Source organism: Juglans microcarpa x Juglans regia, chromosome 5D (genome assembly GCF_004785595.1).
Source record: "Juglans microcarpa x Juglans regia isolate MS1-56 chromosome 5D, Jm3101_v1.0, whole genome shotgun sequence".
Lineage (NCBI taxonomy): Eukaryota > Viridiplantae > Streptophyta > Magnoliopsida > Fagales > Juglandaceae > Juglans > Juglans microcarpa x Juglans regia.
Genome location: NC_054602.1, coordinates 5,478,085 through 5,498,933, shown reverse-complemented (window position 1 = coordinate 5,498,933; position 20,849 = coordinate 5,478,085). Strand labels below are relative to the sequence as shown.

At 34.4% G+C, this 20,849-nt stretch overlaps 1 protein-coding gene and 1 long non-coding RNA gene across 4 annotated transcripts; one reads left to right on the top strand and one right to left on the bottom strand.

Annotated features, from left to right (window-relative positions):
• Positions 1 to 2,909: 2,909 nt before the first annotated feature.
• Positions 2,910 to 14,947, bottom strand: LOC121266355 (vesicle-fusing ATPase). The gene is given in 23 exon segments (XM_041170158.1): positions 2,910 to 3,170; positions 3,258 to 3,428; positions 3,977 to 4,042; positions 4,633 to 4,755; positions 5,286 to 5,373; positions 5,531 to 5,589; positions 5,847 to 5,906; positions 6,018 to 6,078; positions 6,176 to 6,307; positions 6,671 to 6,881; positions 7,754 to 7,887; positions 8,038 to 8,120; positions 8,217 to 8,282; positions 9,314 to 9,369; positions 9,453 to 9,552; positions 10,686 to 10,794; positions 10,885 to 11,039; positions 11,631 to 11,722; positions 11,725 to 11,800; positions 13,662 to 13,712; positions 13,797 to 13,878; positions 13,956 to 14,051; positions 14,605 to 14,947. Coding segments are annotated over 22 exon segments (2,220 nt in total). The 5' UTR covers positions 14,781 to 14,947; the 3' UTR covers positions 2,910 to 3,170; positions 3,258 to 3,284.
• Positions 14,948 to 16,305: 1,358 nt separating this feature from the next.
• Positions 16,306 to 18,855, top strand: LOC121266353. Of its 3 annotated transcripts, none has more exons than XR_005940785.1 (3): positions 16,306 to 16,656; positions 16,763 to 16,843; positions 17,903 to 18,855. It is a non-coding gene; the product is annotated as an uncharacterized LOC121266353 (long non-coding RNA). The 3 variants fall into 3 exon arrangements; XR_005940784.1 differs by having other exon boundaries at positions 16,749 to 16,843; XR_005940786.1 differs by having other exon boundaries at positions 16,749 to 16,843; positions 17,899 to 18,855.
• Positions 18,856 to 20,849: the final 1,994 nt, after the last annotated feature.

Sequence of the window (20,849 nt, the reverse complement as noted above, 5' to 3'; positions counted from 1 at the left end):
TAGCGCCCAAACTTCCATATATGTTCTTTTTGCCCTTTGTACAGTATCTAGGAAGGGTGGTGCTAGCGAGCCGCCCAGCACTTACCGCTAGCACAAATATATAGTTTGTATTTTTAATTATATTTTTGTAAATATTTTTTTAACATCTTTTAATTATTAAGAAAAAATTAAAAAAATATATACAATATCATTAATAATCACTTTTTTAATTATTAAGTAAAATTAAAAAAATTAAAATATTCGAACGATAACTTTGATAGGTAATATTGAGAGGATAAAATAATATTTTTCATTAAGAATCCCTTCGAGGACGCTAAATTTTACAGAAATATTTGGGGTCTGGAGACTGGGTCCCGAGAGTGCGACACTTTTTTTATTTGATTAAATAAGTATTTTTTAATGATGCGATTATTTTTAAAATGTCAAATGATATAAAATAAATGTATGAAAAAAAAAGGCATTCGGAGAATTTGCTGGGCGGTGGGTATACGATACTACGATTCTAATTTTAGAGTGCGGCATCAGCCGTACACTCTGCACACTGAATATGTATTTTTATGTATCAGTCTATAATTACAATACACTTCACAATATTTATTTTTTAAACTCAGCACATGATGTGCTGTAGCTGCAGCATACAATATTTTTTAAACTCAGCACATGATGTGCTGTAGCTGCAGCATACAATAGACTGTAATAGATCATCAGCTGCACTCTCTCTGCATATTTCATATTGAGATTTTTTTTTTTTTTTTTTTTATAAACGTACATGATGTGCTGCAGCAGCATACAATAGGCTACAATAAAAAATTATAAAAATATAAACATCATAGTCATAATACACTGTATGCTGCAGTTAAAAAAAAAAAATCATGACGTGGGTTTGCTGCGGCTAGAGACAGATGTACAGCCTCTAAAAATTTTTCCAAAATAAAAACAACGAACCGGCTGTTCTCTTCTACCTTGCTCCCTCTCTCCCTTCTCGAAGGTTCTCTCCTCCCTCTTCTCTGTCTTCATCCTCTCCTCTCTTCTGTCTTCTCGTAACCTGTTCATGGTCTTCATCAGCTCTTACCGAAGAGAAGCTCTCACGGAATAGAAGCTCTCAAAGCTGGCTCTCGTCTCTCCCTTCCTCCCTCTCTCACTTCCTCCCGTGTTACTCTCTCTCCCTCTTTACTCCTCTGTCTCGTCTCTCTTGGGTTATGGGTCATGGGTTTGTGACTTTCGTACTTGGATCTGAGGAAGAGAACCCGTCCTCGTGGAGATCTAAATGTTACTGCATGGAGATCTGGGGAATACTTTGTTTGGAAGCTGTGTTGGCTATGGTATATATTTTTCAGTTTCCATTAATAGTCTATTTTGCTTGATTACAAGATGATAGAAATCAAATGCCTTTTTTATTTTTTCCTAATTATCGTACTGTCTAGAAAAGTGATCATGGTAATGGTTTCTTTTTGGTTCTTTTAATGACGCGCGATCTGAAACGAAAATATTTTTAGAAAAATCTTTTCCGGCACCTACAAAGACGAACTATACATTTTCAGCCATTGGAAATCATCCATCAAGAAATCTGGGCATCTCCTTGCTCTCAATCAAATCATTCTGTTCGTTTTTTTTGGGGTGGGGTGGGGGGAGACGCCGGACGAAATGGGGGGTTTTCCTGAACATTTCTTAAAAAAAAAAAAAAAAAAACCCACGTGGGCTGGTGTGCGGAAGTTGTATGAATAGTGGGCGGGTGAGTAGCTTAACTCGGTAATGAATGGGTGGGAGTCGGGACCAACGAAATCCTCGACCATATACTTGTGGATTTTTTTCTTTTAAATTAATTAAATAAATTCATTGTGTATTTTATAACAAACTCTATATTTTTAAATGAAAGAAATTATATTTGTGGTAGGGTGTATAAATCTCTCATAGTTTTTTTTTTTTTTAAATGTGGATAAACTTAAAATTCACATAATTTTTTTTTAAGCAATGGACTTTACTTTTTAAAAATAAATGTACGAAATTTATATATATTACATTATTTTAACTAATTTATTTTGATGCTATACCATCACAGAGTAATTCGGACTTCGATGGAACATGAAGGATGGGTTCCAGAAATTATTCTCCTGAAATTATTAGGGTTTGACGTGACACTAGGCAAGTCTCGAATTGTGTCGATATTCCTTTGAAAATATGGCAAAGCGGATTTGTCTTATTAGTGTGCTGATTAATAGCTTCCACTCTGACTGTGAACAACAGCAACAATAATTATAATAAGAATCAACTCACAGTACCATATCAAACAATGTCTATTGTAAATTTATTTTTGTAAAATCTCTTTTAAGGCCAAAACATTTCTTGAATATTTTTACATGCGACTCAAAGGATACACGACACTTTAATAGACTGGACTCATTCCAAATCAGTTGGGAGATAATCTTCATCCCATTTTTTTTGGGTAAAATATGAAAATCTTCATCCCATTGTGGGCACCCTGATGCTACAATCTGCAGTTGTTTAGTACCAATTTTATAATGAGAAATGATAGTTGCAGTCGTGAATCTCTAAGCGTCGTGCAATTACTTTAAAAAATATAAATAAATACAGAAATCACATGAAAAGAAAATTAATTTTTTACTGATGCAAGAGTCTTGCCTAAGTAAGGGACATGAAAAGATTAGAATCTTTCTTTGATCTATATATTACTGATAGTATGGTGCACATTTTTGTTGTTTTGACAATTACACTGGTATTCTTTTATGAAAATATAAACTAACACTACCATATCATCCAAAATTGGTTTTAACGAGTCATATAGCAGCGGGCACAGCCAAATTTATATATATATATATATATATATAAAGTAAAAAAAAGAGGACCTCAGTAATTAAATAAAAAAATAAAAATCTTTGAACAAGAAGTAATATCCATGAAATAAACAATCGTTCCCCAAATCATCAAAATAAATTTCGCTCGGTTCTCCATTTCCATGCATTCGTAAAGCTTTACAATCATCACAAAGTAATGGAAGGGCAAGAATCCATTTCAGAATACAGGTATACTCGAGCTAAAGGCCCACACCCAAAATATGAAGTAAGCACCTATTTCAGAATCTGACTCTAGAGAAAATTGATGGGAGAGACCTAGTATGATGACATGGCAAGCCACTCCAAACTCTAAAGGGACTGGTAGTCAAACGTGGGAGAGGAAAGAAATAAGTAGATAAACAAAAAACAAAATCCAGTAAACGAGAGGGACGAAGTGATTTGTACCTTAAAAGGAGCTAGCGGTTATAGAAACTAGTATCGGACAATATCCTGAAGGCAATCATAGAAGTGAGAGATCTTAATCTTCTCTCTACCAGAGAATATTGCCTCTGAAGATCCACCGAGCTCGCCCTGTGCTGCCATCTCAATCAACATATAGAGCTTCTTGATAGGCATCTATGAAGAGACATTGAACACAAAAGGAGCAAGAAGTGAGTATCAAAAACAATCAAGCTCCTTCACCTTTTCCCTACTATCATTCAGTAATGCATCGTGCATAAGAAAATGAAGTTGGCAATATCTGAGGTTCAGAATTTCCACTGTTCATTTATTGTGATTAAATCGTGACTCAAACAAGTAAAATTCAGGTCACAAGCACAAGCACTAATGAACATGCCAGGCATATTACTGCAAGAGTAAAATTCAAATGAGCTTCCAGAAGGCAGAAAGGACCAGAAATGAAAACGATTTGACACCCAAGAAAAGAAAAGGATGGCTTAAGGAAAAAAAAATTAGAAACTTTTTCATCTTACGAACGTATTATTATTCCCCAGGAAACTGTATATTTAACTGGTTTAATTAATTGGCCTAAGGCCTGTTAGATTTTATTAACTTCCTTGATAGGTAAAGGCTGTGCTCTTTTTTTTTTTTTTTTTTTTTTTTTTTTTTTTTTCCTTCAAAAATTAAACCACAGATGACAAAGGCTGATCAAGATATATGCATACATCATTCAGCGCCTCTGCAGCTGCATCAATGTCTTCACCAGCAAAAACATTCAGCTGTTCTAGCACCTGAGATGAGAGCAAGGGTAGATTAAAATGTATGCAACTTTGAGTTATTGCCAGTGTAATTTAAATTTCCTTTTAGAGTTCGCAATATATATGGAATGAACTTGCAGCCAAAATATTAATCCGATTCCAGACAAACTACCAAGCAACGAAAAAGTTCAAATAAAGGTGATAATAATGACAATAATACGATGATAATGCTTAAAAACGATGGCATCCAAAGACCAAGTGATCAATCCAAACACATGTTAGCAGAGAAAGGGTTGAAATTTCGCTTTGACTCCTAACACACCTCCCAGGCGTTGCAAAGTATGAATAAATTCTTCCAACCTTCTACTTGAAAAGAATTTCGATCAATTCTTCCAAACTTCCACACCAATCCATCCCCAAAATCAAGTACCAAGAACCAGACAAAAACCAGTATTTCACATTGATATAGATCAGGTCTTCATCACTGTGACAACTTCCTTTATAATACTCTCACTTCATTTAATTTACTAGCATTGATGGAAAATTGATGCAATCCAACAAAATAAGAATACCAAAAACACTAATTTATCTGAGACAGGAACAGATTAGAAACAAATAATCACCTTCTTTGCATCGTCTGTCTTCAATATAGGAACATGGTAAGTGATAGAGAAAGCATCGCAAATACCAACTGAATCTAAGAAGCCCACTTCACTCGTCGTCCCTATAACCAGAAGTTTTTTCCCCTGACAGCAAAAGTTCCCAAAATGAACTAATAATGAGCAAGATCAGAATATCACTTATTTTTTTTAAGAGAAGAATATCAGCTATGAAAGATATAAGCAATAATGTTCAAGTTTTAGAGCATTCTGCCATTTTTGTTATATATGAGAAAGTAGTATATGTTGAACCATCTCAAGACGTACTTTGAGTATATGCCTTTTTAAGAATATATACACAAATATGTGTGTGTGTGTGTGTGTGTGTGTAACATGTATATATACATATATTGCTAGGTTGTTTCTGAATTTAACATTCTTGATATATTTAGCTTGACCATCCTTGAAGAAAAGTTCTGGCTCCACTACTCGCAAAGTTTAAAAAAAAAAGATGCACCTATTACAGTTATACAATTTGGATAAATGGTTATTCTTCAAGAAATTCCCTGCTGCTAATCAAAATAGGGAACAATTTTTTTTTTTTTTTATATATGTCAATAGGGGACAAATTTATAACACCAGTTTCTATGCAATACAGACAAAGGACAGAGAGAAACCTTTGGAGGAAGTCGCTTGAGAAGGACCAATAATGTCTGAGAAATAATGTTCGAAAAACGAGGCCCAATGGCAACATACTCCAGTAACCTGCATTAACAATTAAAGTGCAAATGATCCCAAGATACTTTTTCATTTAGATATTAAAAAGAAGAAGAAGAAGAAGAAGAAAATTAGAGCGCTGGAGGAAGGGGTGTTCTAGAGAATATAATTTTAAGACTAATTAGATCAAATCAGCAGGTCTTACCTTTCAATGTCATCAAGAATAATGATGCTCAGTGGTGACTTGTATGCATCCTCAAATACCTATTAAAGGATACGACTATAAATGAGGCTTTGGAATTTCCTTCCAGTGATTCATGGAACCAAAACCTACATTGTTCCTAGTTATCAATATTCTATAATTCACAAGCCTGGAAGTATAACATAAACATATCTTGGAGAAAAACCAAGTCTCCAGTGTACATCCTTGACTAGTTCTTCCCAACAAAGCCAAAAAACAAAAACAAAAAAACAAAAAATCTGAGAAGAATTTAAATGGTTCAACTTTAATGTTGACAAACCTTGACAATCTGTGCACATTTAGTGCTTTCATGAAGGCCAATCATTGCTTCTGCTGAGACCTACCAAGTATGAAATGCAAAAATTAAAAGTAGTTAACATATATGGACAGTACAAGAAGCTGGATTTCACTAAGTAAAAACCCATGATCCAGTATAGGACAGGGAGCTTACTATCTTAACATATGGAAAATCACTGTCAATGCCAACAGTAGCTGCTAGTGCACTTTTACCGCTGTTAAAAGGGTAAGATTAAAAAATATTCAATTAAAAAATTCATTTTTTATCGGTTCAATTAACAAAGTCATTTAAATAGAAAAGCCATGCAATACCTGCCACTTGGGCCTTCCAGAAGACAAGTAACGAGCGGACTTCCTTTACTCACTTTAACTTGCTCTACAAGCAGCATAGCTCTTTGATAAATGTGCTTATTTCGATCACCACAATCCACCATGCCATTAAGTCTGTAAATCATGTCAGTAAATAACATTTACCACCATCAGAAACAAAGTGCTGTGTGTCACCAGATGTTTTGCATAGCCAACTATATATTATGCCCATGTTTCTTACATATTGGACATTAGTTATTTTCCAGTTAGGTGTTCCTTTAGTATACTTTCTGTGTACTTGGGCTATGACTTTTGCTTATTTAATATACTTTTTGTGTAGTTGGGTTACGCATTTGTTATGAATGTCAAGCAACATAAAGAATTTAGCTCAACATCATAGGACTTCACTTTCAATGTTATCAGAATCTCAATGGGAAAACCCATCCCCAGCACAAAAACGTGATGTGAAAAGTTCTCTAATCTTTAGCTCAAAACTACCTGCACCGTTCAAGGTCGTCAGTAGAGGCTCCAAATGCAGGAATTATTTCATGGAGTGCATTCAGAAAATCATCCATAGTAACTTTAATACTCTCTTCATCCACTGGCTTAGTAAGATCATCTAGGCTTAGTTGTCTATTCAAAGCATAAGATACTGCACTTTTTACAACACCTTCGAGTTCGGCACCACTATAGTTTTTTGTACGAGCAGCTGCATACAAAAAATAAATGAATAAATAAAACTCATAAAAGTATAAAACCCTTCAAATATACACCATTACAGCCCAAAGCATTTAATGAGTAAGGGTTCAAACAATGACCACCAGTGTTTGTATAATGAAACAAAAAAACAATCTAAGAACAGCAGATAAATTTAGAACACAGTAAACCACACCCCCCCCCCCCCCCAAAAAAAAAAAAGAAAAAAGAAAAAGAAAACAGAAAAAAACATCACATGCTCAACTTTCACCACTTACCCATTGGTTGTAGCGTAGCAAGTCATAATGGTTGTGGCATTCTGGGGTGAGGTACACAGGAGGGATTACATTCCATAGAGTTAGAAATCATTTGGTGCATTTCAAGCATTCTAATGCTATTTAACTGCATGGACTGTTTCATGAGTTTAAATATCCAAACCAGCCCAAGGAATTTTCAATATAATTAAAAGAGAAGTGCTATAACCACAAAGAGATTCCACAAAAGTAAACCCGCAAACTGACATGACTTCATATGATATGTTAAATCTACTTTACAATAAAAATAATTTTACAATCTGACGTACCACATCAGGTCATACCAGTTTGTGAATTTACTTTTGTAAAATCTCTTTGTGGAAAAACAATTCTCTAGTTAAAAACATTTAGCAAATGTAATTAGCAATTATCCATCTCCAGTGCTTAGTGGTTATTAGGTGTATTCTATATATACTTCCTGTGTTCTTGGGCTATGCCTTTTACCATCAATAAAATCTATCTTACTAAAAAAATACAATTTGCAATAATAGAGTCTTCATTTAATGATCACTTAGGCCAAATAATAGATAAATGAGTAAATCTCAGAAGCATATGTCACTAATGCACATACCAAGCTCTTCAAGGTTCACATCAGGAGCAAGAAAAGAATTCTCTTTCATCTTGTTTGTGTGAATTTGAAGAATCTGTAAACGACCATTTTCATCGGGAAGACTTATCTCAATTTGAACCTCCAAGCGTCCTGGTCTATAAACCAAGAATACATAAATAAAATATATCTTCATAAAGTAATATTGTTCTAGTTACATGACTAGGAAATCTCAGTTTTCACGACATAAGACAGTACAAGGTTGCATGGACACTGTTAAATGACAAGGGAGAGAGAGAGAGAGAGACCTCAAAAGGGCTTCATCAAGCAAATCCTTTCTATTGGTCATTCCAATAAGCAAAACATTATTTAGAGACTCCACACCATCTATCTGAAACACAAGTAGTTTTCTAGTATTGATACTTGCAAAGAAAAAAGTTGTATTGATTTGCAATAGTAAAAAAAGCAACAGAACCTCTTAACTAACCTTCGTAAGAAGCTGGTTTACAATACTGTCGTGAACTCCTGTACCATCTCTGGTTGATCCTCTTGACTGCATATAGCATGCGAAAATGCATTATGGTCTTTCCATTAGTGAAAAAACTAGCATTACATAACCAAACAACATTACGGTGCATTCAAATAAAAGGTTTTTTTGAAAAAATCTGGAAGTTCTGAAAACTTTTGCCAATGGGTTTTTTGGAGTTTTGTGAAAGTGGTGGGATGCATTAAACATTTGTTTGGATTGAGAGAGTTTTTGAGAGATGGTTTTATTGGGGTTTGAAAAAGTTGCGGGGTCCAATGAAAATATGTTTTGGGAAGAACATTTTTGTGAGAATTGTGAAATTTGTTTTGGATTTTGTTTGTTGATGAATCCAGGTAAAACCTTTAAGAGGAAAATTATTTTTGAGATTGTCTTTGTATAAAGATGTTTGGATTGAGAGTGAAAAGTTTTTGGAAAGTTCTCCAAAATTTCTTCTTCACATAAATACCCCAAGTCCAGCAGTGAGCATTGTTTCTTTGACAGATTAAACCATGCAGGTCTCAGATGGAAACCTAACCATCTAGGTGTTGTCATGCGTGTTTGTGTTGAAGCTTTCAAAATCAAACTCACAATAGCATTTTTCTTTAGAGGTCAAGAAATGAACTAGGATCCAACTTGCTGTATGTTTAATACACACAAACACCCATACATTTTTTTGATAAGTCACAAACACCCATACATATACACACACAAACATATCCAAGCAATGCCACCAGATTACATCCAAATGCCAGAGTCTTTGCCCAATGCTTGAAATGGTCATTATGTCGATTGACAACATAAAAAGATATAATAATATATAGTAGCTCTAACCATACATGGAGCAGTAAGTGTGTTTATTAAATTTCCAAGACAACGATATTCCAGGAATTAGAAAACAATAGATTCATTCAAAAGGAATGCTAATTGTATGTATATCACACAAGTAGGAGAACAAACAATGTGAAAGTACTGCCAATTATACATCGTCGTCAAAAGTAAAAAAATGCTCCCATCAATATACTGCAATTAACAAGGTTAACATAGAGTTAGGGTATTACCTTACAAATGGCATCGATTTCGTCAAAAATTATGACATGCAGCTCACTTTGATCCCCTGAAAAGGAAAAGAACATATTGGCATCATTGATCATCTACAGACTAACCTAGAAATAAGCCTGGTCAGTTCTTCTCTGTTACCATGAGTTCTTTGGTCGTTTTCTGCATCAGCAAAAAGATCCCTAACATTCTTTTCAGTTTCACCAACGAATTTGCTTAAAACTTCAGGGCCATTAACGATCTATCACAATTCACCAAAAAGAGGGGAAATAAAACACTTGATCCGTCAATTGCAAGCATAGATTTTCACGATCTTAGCGCAAACACTGATAATTAATTTCTATTATAGATATCATTTAGGCATGTTTAATTAGCTTCGTAACCCAAAAGCAATGTCTAGCTTCGAAATAAGACATGAATCAGTATTGATATTGATATTTAAATCATGATGTTAGTAAATTCTCACATGCAACTTGAGCAAATAAAAGTGGTAATGGCTTTGGAATTTAAGCCATAAAATAATCGGAAGTACATGTGGTGGACATGCAATGTTGCATGTTGGAATGAAACAAAACAGAGATAATACTGCCTGTCTTCTCATATCGGACAAGTGATAAACAAAACGATGGGCAGCACATACAATAAGCTTCAGTGCCAATTGATGCCAACCGTTTATCAAAAAAAACAAACTAACAAATGAAGTTCAATAGGACAACCCTTCATGCTACAATCTAACAAACAACTATAAAATCTGTGTAAGAAAATTGTTGAAAATGACAATAAGGATGTGCAATTCTGTTGCTCACAGAAAAGTAAAAATGACAAAGCCTAATCTACTGAAAATGATAAGGCTAATTTTACAATTTCATTTTTTTTTTTTTTTTATCGATGACGTCTACAAATACTATTAATCAGTTACTATTATGGTTATAAGTAATATTTTGTTTCCATAGATTCATATACTAGAACATTCTGTCTCTAGCTCTCCCTATCATTTTAGAAATGATATAAGAAATAAAAAATAAAAATAAAACTCGCATCTCTAGATGGAAAATGATAGGAAGGTGTTTAGCCTCAAACAACCATACACTTTTACTTTTGGTGAATACAAATATATGTGTATATATATATATATATATATATATGCTTTTTTTATAAGTAAGATTAATTCAACTGAAACATATGTATGTATGTATAATAAACAAGGAAAATGCTTAGTACACCAATAAAGTGTACCGATTAGTGTTTTTTTAAAGCATTTGTATGTGTTCTTTTTGAGTTTTTTTTTTTTAAATATACACAAATGATTTTAAAAAAAAAACACTGATCAGTACACCTTTCGGTACTGATCATCAATGCATGTAGTCTTCAAACCTTTGGCTCTCTCCCATTCAACATTGTCCCAATTTGACGAGCCATAAGTGTTTTGCCAGTACCAGGAGGCCCATAAAGCAGCATGCCCTTCACGTGCTTAATCCCCAGTCTGGAAGATTATGAGATTTTCAAATAATGGCACCTTATATAAATAAAAAACAGACAGGACTTAAAATAAATGAAAAACCAATATTATTACTTAGTTGTCACATGGGGAGGGAAAACGCGAGAAGCAAAGGCTCTTCGAAATATATCTGCAAACTCTGCACTTAGACCACCTATACCGAGTGATTGAAGATTAAATTCCTTTTGCCTGAAAATGTTGCTACTCGCAGCTTCACGCTGATTGACAATCTGAAATCAAAATATGAGGCAATAGATTCAATCTTTGACATTAAACAGAACAAATGATAATTACGATTGGCAAGTGTGATTGAAAATGTCCATTATAATGGTTATTATGTTAGATAGGTTCCAGTTCAGCCGAGGACCAAGCACCAAGAACAATCAAGAAAAGATGCTGCTGAAAGAGATGTTTTGACCTATTTCTCAAGGAAGCACCTATTTTTAGCATCGGTAGAGAGTAATAGAAATGTCAGTTATACAAGCCACCAATCTAGGATGGCAATGACTAGTTTTTCATGTAAAGACATAAATCATGGAAGATTTTGCTACGACAATCACAGAAAATAACCCAAGTTAGTTTTATCAAAGACATTTGTATACTTATATGTTCTTCACATCATATTTAACTTTGGGATGGCTAAATATTACAAGTTCAATATAATTAAACCAATAAGCTAAAAAAAAGTTGACAAGCACAGTATTTATAAGGACAACTTCACAATAAGACAGAAATTTTTGTTTTGATAAGTAAAAATTTATTAATATCAATAGGCGTAGCCGAGTACACTGGATGTATACACAATAAGACAGAAATTTAACCTTTATTCCACTCGCATTTGACGTTTCAAAGACAAAGTGTGTATCACTTGCAATCATCCCTCTTTCAAGAGAATTAGAGTTTTGTTGCCCCCTACAGCAGCTTGATTTACAGTGAAAATGTAATTATTGCCATGATACTCAAACGATACTCTTTGCCCTGTTGTCATAACCTACATATCAGAACACCAATATAAATATAAGTCTCAAATGTCTCTTGATAAGGAAAAAGAGAGAGGGTGTTAGAGAGGGAGAAGGAAGAATAACAGAATAATTACTTTTCCCTTTATTCCCCCCCCCGCTACTTACTTTTTGTGGCATATTTAATCTTTTAATAGCAGACATTTAGCCAGGATACATCAGCAAATAAAAAGTCCAATTTAAAACTTCCTAGTCTTTTCCCTCTTTATTTTCATGCACACTCAAAACACCAAAAATCCAACATTCACCTTGTTATAAAGTACCTCATCAATTTGGATAAGAAAGACTTGCTTAAAACATGATGACAGTAAACCCCAAGGGGGTTGGCCTAAGTGGTAAGGTCTTGGTCTTGGGAGTATCACTCCCTTTAAGGTCCAAGGTTCAACACCTTATGGGTGCAAACAATTCTTTGGAGCCCTACTCCCTGGTAAAGAGCCAGAGATTTAACCAGTTCCGTGTAGGGAAACTTCCGAGGGTACGGTGCATTGGACCGAGGTTTACTCTGCAAGGATGGGTCTGAAGGGCCCTGCCTTGGAGAGGTTCCCCGACATATAAAAAAAAAAAAATTGTAAGACAGTAATCTATTCAAATATTCCTTGTGTTTGTTGCATCTACGGCCAGAACATAGAACTTCGAAGTAATAACCCAACAAATCTATTAACTTAAATATATCTTTTTTTTACTAATCTTAGTCAACCGCTATGGCTTTCTAAAACCATTATGTTAACTATGACCATATTAATCCATTTTCTCTTCAGTTTTCCCCTACTCCTCGTAGCTTCTTCAACTTCAGCCAAAAAATCCTCATTACTAACACAATTGGTGGTCTTCATTGCACGTGATTGAACCATCCTTAGTAGTTCTCATTCTTCCACAAAGGATGGAACCGACAACTTCTCTCCAATTAGTGTCTACATTATTCAATCTTTTCCAATATTACTTTCCAATTTCCACCCATGACAACATAATCGTTTCAGCTAGTTACATGAGGGCATATCGTTTCCTTTACTTTATAGTAAAGCCACTGAATTTTATTGAAGAGCCCAAGCAGTGCAAGCCAAGTACACTAGGAGTATAAATCGGAGAACATAGTTAAGGAGGAGATTGGGAACAAGAATTCAAGAAATCAATAAAAGCAGAAAAACTGACGTTGTGTTCATTCCAAATACTCCACATTAAGCGCAACGGAACCATCCCCCATATATCTATAGTTCTACACTCAAGTTGTCTCTTACCTCCCCAAACCACCATTAACTCCATCACCCATTTAGGCATCACCCCTTCAATCCCAAGAAGTTGGAAGATCAACACCCACAAGGCCCTGACTGCTTCACAATGAAGCAACAAATGGTCGATAATTTTCTCACTCTTCTAGCACATCACCATTATGTGCCTCCTCCACATAAAGCATTATGCATGTTGCTCCTGCCCCTGGACTATCCATTGTTCTTGTAAAAAAATATGACATCTCCTTTTTCTGATAAGTAAAAAATATGACATCTCCTAAAAGCCATTGATTAAAATCAAATTAAATGTGATTTATTAGCATTTGGTGACCACAAGACAGCATCAGAGTGCAAATTTTGATAGTAGTTAAGATACCCAAGTTCCTAAAAGTTCTATTAAAATCAATTTTTTTTTTTAATTGGTAAACAAAATTTTTATTGACCAAAAGACTAGGCAAAAGACCAAGTATACGGGACATATACAGGAGCAATGCTGTTAGTTTAGTGATACAGTTCTATTGAAATCAAATTATCGATCAATCACAGCTAATGCACAAACAATTAAATATTACCAAACATATGGAATGTCAAAAGTGCACAAATATACCTGGTCTATAAACCTGTTTCTTAGTTGGTTACTGAGGAGAACAGCATCAATCTAAAAGAGAGAGAAAATAAAAAATTTCAAACACAAAATTCTCCGTGAAGCTAAAAGAAACAAAAGTTCGACAGTTTATATAACCTGTTCATTTTTAGTTCCCTTTTTCACAAACTCCAACTCAAGTGTCAGCAATGCCAGATCGAAACCATCAGGTGGGATAAACCTAAAACAATTCCCATTAATAATTAGAAACAAGGAAAAAATGCACGACAAGAAGAATATATATTGGTATTGAATAACCTGCTAACAGATATCGTATCGCCAGCAGAAACTTTAGCATGCCGACGCTGAATCGCATTTAGGGCAATATGACCATTGCGTATGCTTTCGTGACCGGTATATCGTAGTTAAGGCCACCAAAAAAAACAAGAAACTCTTCCCAGATCCAATTGACAGTCGCTCTAAATTTCAATCTCATAATAAAGTTTTTAAGAAAATGCTCAATCAACATTTTGAATCAGCTCCAAGCACTGCATCCAAAGCAAATTCCAACGCTTCTATTGATTTTTTTTAAATAATGGTAATTTTATTAAAGAGCGAAAGGGAGTGTACAGAAGATACACCTATGTAGAATTAATTTTCTAATAAGAATGGGAGTAATATTATGGAAATTTAGAATATACAATTTGAGATTTATTAATACAATCTGCAATCAACAATGCAAATTGTGTCATAATTTAAGACCGTTACAAAAACTTTGATAACCAGAAACACAAAGGTGGAAGCACTGAAGAAAATAAAAAACATTAATAATAATAATTGAGTATTAAAAAAACTATAAATTTCCCAAACTATCTACGCTCTCCGATCACATCTAAGCAGTAAGAAAACAGACAAAAATTTCATAACCGGAATCCATATGTTTAAATTAATTGACGTAGAAGGATATGCAACGGAGAGAACGAATAAATCTCCAACGGAAGCGAGGTAGAGCTTCTTGCCAGGGACGGCAAAGCCGTGAAGATCGGAGTGGGAGCAGTAGGCGAAGTTAGTGAGTGCGAGGTCCGAAGCAGGAGTGCTGGTCACGATCATGTTCGCCGAAGAAGAAGACGAAGCGAACCGCATTTTCTGATCGGGTCCGGCAGAGATCGGCTCGTTGGTCGTTGCTTTGTCTTTAAGGAGAAATGGAGGAGCAGAAAAGGGAGTGCGTGAAGGAACTTCGAATTTGTCATCCGGGTGTGGCTCAGAAATAGAAAGGAGAAGACGAGTGATGGTACAAGGTCCAAACAGAAAGCCCATATAAAATGGTCTGAGGCCTAGAACTTAGTATTGGGCTTTAGTTTTAGCCCGTATCAGAGATCTTGCAGTCAAAACCCACGCGAACAGCCGGTGCCTCCAACTTATGTGCCGCCAAGACGGCTAGGGATGTAAATTTTAACCTGAAAATCAGACAGGGCTGGCCTGAACATGTGGAACCAGTTTCTAAAATGCAAAAATCGACCGATTGGTTCCGGTTCTATAATTTTAGAACCAGACCGGTTCATTATAATATATATTTAAATTAATTTTTTTAATATTATATATTATATTTTTAATATTATATAATATAAATTATAATTATATATAACATATTATATAATTATCATTATAACCATATATTATTATATAGTATTAATATCACTATTAATATAATATATAATATTAGTATCACTATATCATTATAATATATATATATATATATATATACACTATGTGTAGTAGTAACACTATAATAGTATAATATATAGTTTTAGTATATATAAATATATTATAAGAATTATAGCATAATATATGTATAATATTATAGTTAACTTAATATGTTAGTATTAACATCATTATTAGTAAATAGTATTAGTAATAATTTAATATCAATGTATTATTATATAATATATAAGAATAATGATAGGATTACTACCCTATTACTACTCATCTACTACTTTTTTTATTTGATTTTTTTTTAATTTTATATTTTACTTAATGATTAAGAAAGTGAATATTAGTAAAGTTATATATTTTGTTAATTTTTTTCTTAATGATTAAGGATATTTAAAAAATACTTAAAAGAAAATGATAACAAAATAAAAAAAAAACTTAAAATACACTTGAATAGTAGATGAGTAGTAATAGAGTAGTAAGCCTATCACTACCCAATATATAATATATATTCTATAATATATAACATATAATATTAGTACATTGACATACTTTAAGCTAGTGACAAATTAGCAATTAACATCATAAATAATTTTTTTTTTATTGTAGATTTTTTGTATAACATTTTTTTTACATAACAGATTTTTTTATAAAGCAGATTTTTTATAGCAGATTTTTTTTTTACATAACAGATTTTTTTCATAGAACATATTTTTATAAATAGTAACAGATTTTTAATAAAATAGATTTTCTTAAAGTAATTTTTTTAACAGATTTTTTATGATAAATTTATAAATTATTTAAATCAAAAAATTAAACCAAACCAGAAACCAGACTGAAAATTGATAAAACTGGAACTTCTTGTTTACAAGGATAACCGGTATGGGTCGTTTTGAAAAATGAAAAGATGGTGTATATCGGTTTGTTCGTAAATTTTATCTAAAATTGAACTGGACCAATTACACCCCTGTCCGCCGCGCTCCGATTCTCATCTCCTCAAAACACCACTCTCCCTTCCCTCCACCACAAATCCCTCGCCTCCAAATCCGCCTACGATTTCAACACTCTTGGACCCACTCGGTGCTCCCACCACTGGCCCCACCCTCGGCATTTCTCTTCCAACAGAGAAGAAGACTGGAGAAGACACCGAAGATACGGCAACGAAGAAATGGGCAAGAGTACCGAGGATGATATCGCTGGGAGAGCTTCCGCATTAAATTTGAAGACAGAGTTCCCGGCGGAGGAGAGAGAAGCGGAATCGAAGGCGATGGTTTACAAAGTAGTGCGCCCTCTTGAACGATCCAATCGGGTTTTCAAGCCCTACGAGCCGGTTTTCGTCGTCGTCCTTATTATTATTTGGGTCTTATATTTGACTGGACGTTTATGGCGTACTGAATGTAGGGTAATATTTGCAGATTGGATCGCAGCAGTCCCAGCTGAGCAATGGCAATAGCATTTTCCCCGAGAGATAGAAGTTCTGCGAGTTGAATGACAAGGTGGGTTGCTCTTGTTGCTTCGTCACGTATGATAATATGTTCGTACTAATGCATTCTTGATACGCTTTGGGAATGAATGGTTAGGTGTGTCATTTTCTTTTTGGCGTGCTCTTTGGTTACATATAATTGAGCATGCAACTGGGTTTGGCACAATAGGATATCATACGGCTTGATCCATCTTTGTGTGATCCCACTCACATTAACAGTTCGATTCTTGCTTCTAATCTTGTTTCACGAGCAATAATGTGGCATAAATTTTTCCTTTTCGATGTGCTTCGATTAAAAGAACTGCTGTCTCCCGAGATTAGGGCTCTTTCATGGTATTTAAAAGAAATACGGGTGAGAATTGGTCCTGATTTTGTTCGAAAATGGCTTGTCGGTTCATTTTTTTGGGTCCATCGAGTATTTCAAAATGTTATAATTTTCGAAAGCAGATATATATATAGCGAAATTATTTACGTACACCTCATGTGCTGAGTTAAAAAAAAAAAATATATATATATATATATATATATATATATGTGAGGGGTGCGGAGAGTGCGGCTATAAACTATGCCATACTTGTTTATGTGCCTTTTGCCACGGGAGGATATCGCTCATCCGTGAATAGCTCTTATCTTCTCGTCAAGAACTTACTTTTCTCACAACAAAGAAAGGGGCGAGAAAATTATACTAAAGAGAGGAAACCAATTTTATTTTCAAGTCAAAATAGATATAGCAAGTCAGCTTTTATATAAACTCATGATGATTTTCCTTGTACTACATACATTCCCGCTATAGCGAATATTCTTTGTGATATCTTTTCCATGCATGCATATGCCATTGTAGGCATTTTTTGGGAGGCGATATGGATTATGGAAATGACATTAATTTGGGATTCCCTTGATTTGAACCGCTGTGGTCTTCCGTAACTTACTGGCAAGTTATCTAGTTTACTTTCCCACAAAAATCGAAACACCTATTACTTTCAATTAACTGATTAATTTATTGATGTTTCCGTGTCTTTGTCTGTTGCAGTTAATTTTGAACAAGGTTATCTTGCTCGGCTCCAGTAGCCAGACCATTATTGCAGGCCATTGTACCAGATGCAGCTGTTCATGCAGTCTTTGAAGAGCACGTGAGTGTGAAACTAATCTTTGCTCTCTCTGACCTCTGACCTCTGTCTCTGTGTGTCTCTCTCTCTCTCACACACACACACACCGTGAAAGTCATGTCATGGCTTCTCTTATTTTTACTGGGTTACTCTTTCTCTCGGGCACTAGATGCAAAGGTAGTTATATTAATAAAAAAAGAAAAGAGAGAAGTAAGAATTGTCATCGCACTAAAGGATAACTGATATTCAAGGAATTGAGAAACCTGAAAAAGATTGTCACTGGGAAACCTTTAAAGGATGCTGAGAAGAAGCTGGAAAAAGTTGCGGTTGCTGCTTTAAGAGGGATTTAATTCCCAAGGCTATAATTCATTGACAATAATGGCTGTCCGTGCTTAAACTCCTGGGTTTTGACTTTTTGATGCCTCATGATGAGCATTCTCCCATTCCTAATTTGGACCATATACATCTTGGATGTCAAGTCAAGCAGGTAATCAACTACCAACCAATTAGGCAAATCATGTTGGGCCGTTTACATTTTGTTCTCCTTTGTATTATTGTAGTTGGTAGTTCAAATCATTAAACCTTCCGGGGATTTTTTTCCCAACTAGAGAGATGAATTCAAGATCTTAAGAGAACTAAATTTGCTCCTACCTAGATTCTGCCGAAACCTGGGAGTCAAAAGCATATATGTAGTGGCAAAATTGTGTAAGAAATCTTCCCAAATCTTTCTAAAGTGGCACTTGTTTGGTTCTTGTACCATTGCATAATGATCATAGCTGTACCTTGCAATTGATTCATTTATTTTACTTCTTCTAAAGTCAAAACTCGTGAGCTCGAGGGTGCTTCCTCCTGTCTTATACCCTAGTCAAACCATAATCGATTCTCCAGAGAAGTGGTTCTTGGATGGCAGAGATATGAGCAAATAACATTATTTACTGAGTCGCGTCTTTACGTGTCCATTGACTCTTAACTCTAAATCATTTTTTTTTTTTTTCAGTATTTAAGCTATGTCGTTGAAAGTGCTTGAAACTGCATAATTAGCTAATCAACCGGTTAGATCCGTATGTTTGCTTGGTGGATGATTATTATGCAAATGCCCGTCTTTCTGATGCCTTTTATTTTGTTTTACCTCGAAAGAAATAATTAGGTGTGAGTTGACAATATTGCTCTTAGAGATATACTATATATTTCATGTATATTTCACTCTGCATATATGTGAAGTTGATGATAATTAATTGTTGAATTTTTTCAAGTTGCATCTAAAGATTATGGATGATGGTTAGAAAAATTGCATAACAGGTCGGAAGGAGAGAAAAAGTTATTCTTGGCACACTAGTCGACTTGGGCCTTGATTAGTGTTGTTTGGAACTCTCGATAGTATTCCAGAACGACTGTACGGCATCAATGCGTACAGCCATTTGGTGATTCGTCTAGTCAAGCTTAAAATCCATCACTTCCATAAGCTTGCAATATATGATTAGGCTCACGTGCAAATTAGATTACTTCTGATTCTCATTTTGTAGATGATTCAAATAATTCTTAAAAAGAAAATGTTACGTCCTTGGATCATTCATTTTATTTCGGGAAAGAAAAGCTCAAAAATTAATAGAAAATATCACTATAATAGAATGAAAGTGTGATATATAGCATAATTCATTCTTCAATATACTTGAAAAAAATAACAAATGGAAAAGTATGGACAAATAACTTTGTTTGAAACAAAAAACAGATTTCTACACATTTTTCATGCTATATTAAAATAAATGAATAATGTTATTCATTATCTCAATTTTTATCATTTTTTCATCATCTCATTATGTGGTATTAGATGATTAGAAATTATTTATTATATTTTATTCATAAACTTATCATTTAATATCATATTATAGAACGATGAGAAGATAATGAATAGATTTTTTTTTTAAGATAATGACAGGGCAGTCCATCCCCATCACTAATAACAGTAGAGGCAGTCTAATCCACTCCAACCCCCTCCCAACTAAATGGACTTAAACAAATAAGAAATGACGGTATAAAACAAATTATATACAGTGCAGAAATAAGATTATCTTTATCTGTTAGGCTGATCTTTTGTTGGCTAAGCCCCCACAATGCTCAATTCTATGCATGCCAGGTGTGTTAAATCCTTTAAAACCCACTACCAAGTTTTAAGTTTATGCTTGAAATAGTGTTTCCTCTCTCTCTCTCAATGGGAAAGATTAGAGGGGGGTGGTATTAATAATGCCTTATGGACAGCTGGGATTTATTTACAGGTCATTTGGTGACCCCAACAATCCATCTTTATGGATCTTGCTTTTTTTCCCTCTGATGATTGCAACAAATTCAATCCCTCCTTTGATCTTTTGGGTGGTTGAAGGGCCTCTTGAGTCTATAGTAATTGGAGAATATCCCTTTCCATGAAGCAAAGTGCTTCCAAGTGGACTCGCTTTCTTGGCCACCTATCCATCTCCCCTTTCTGCAACAAACTATATATGAAGACTGGGTATTTGCTATAGCACTTTGTATGCATCCACTTTCATTTAATATATGATTATGCTAATGGAATTCTTTGCCACAATAGTCTCTCCATTACACCATATGACAATAATAATGTCGAAAACTTTACTGTTTGATTTTTATAAAAACACAACAACAAAAATAAATAAATAAATAAAAATCAGTGGATTCTGATAAGCATGCATGCTGCTCGATCCATATATCTAAAGTTTCACTACTTTGCTTCACTGTATTTTAACTAGAGATTACCTTTTCCTCTTTGTCTGATGGAACATGGTGGAGTTTCGCTTGGACTTGTATTCCCTTGTCTTTTCAACAAAGCATTAGGCGCCGGCCATGGACCTCTATAAAACTAGAGGTGAGAGTCGACCTTTCATGGGGGAGAGAGAAATTTTC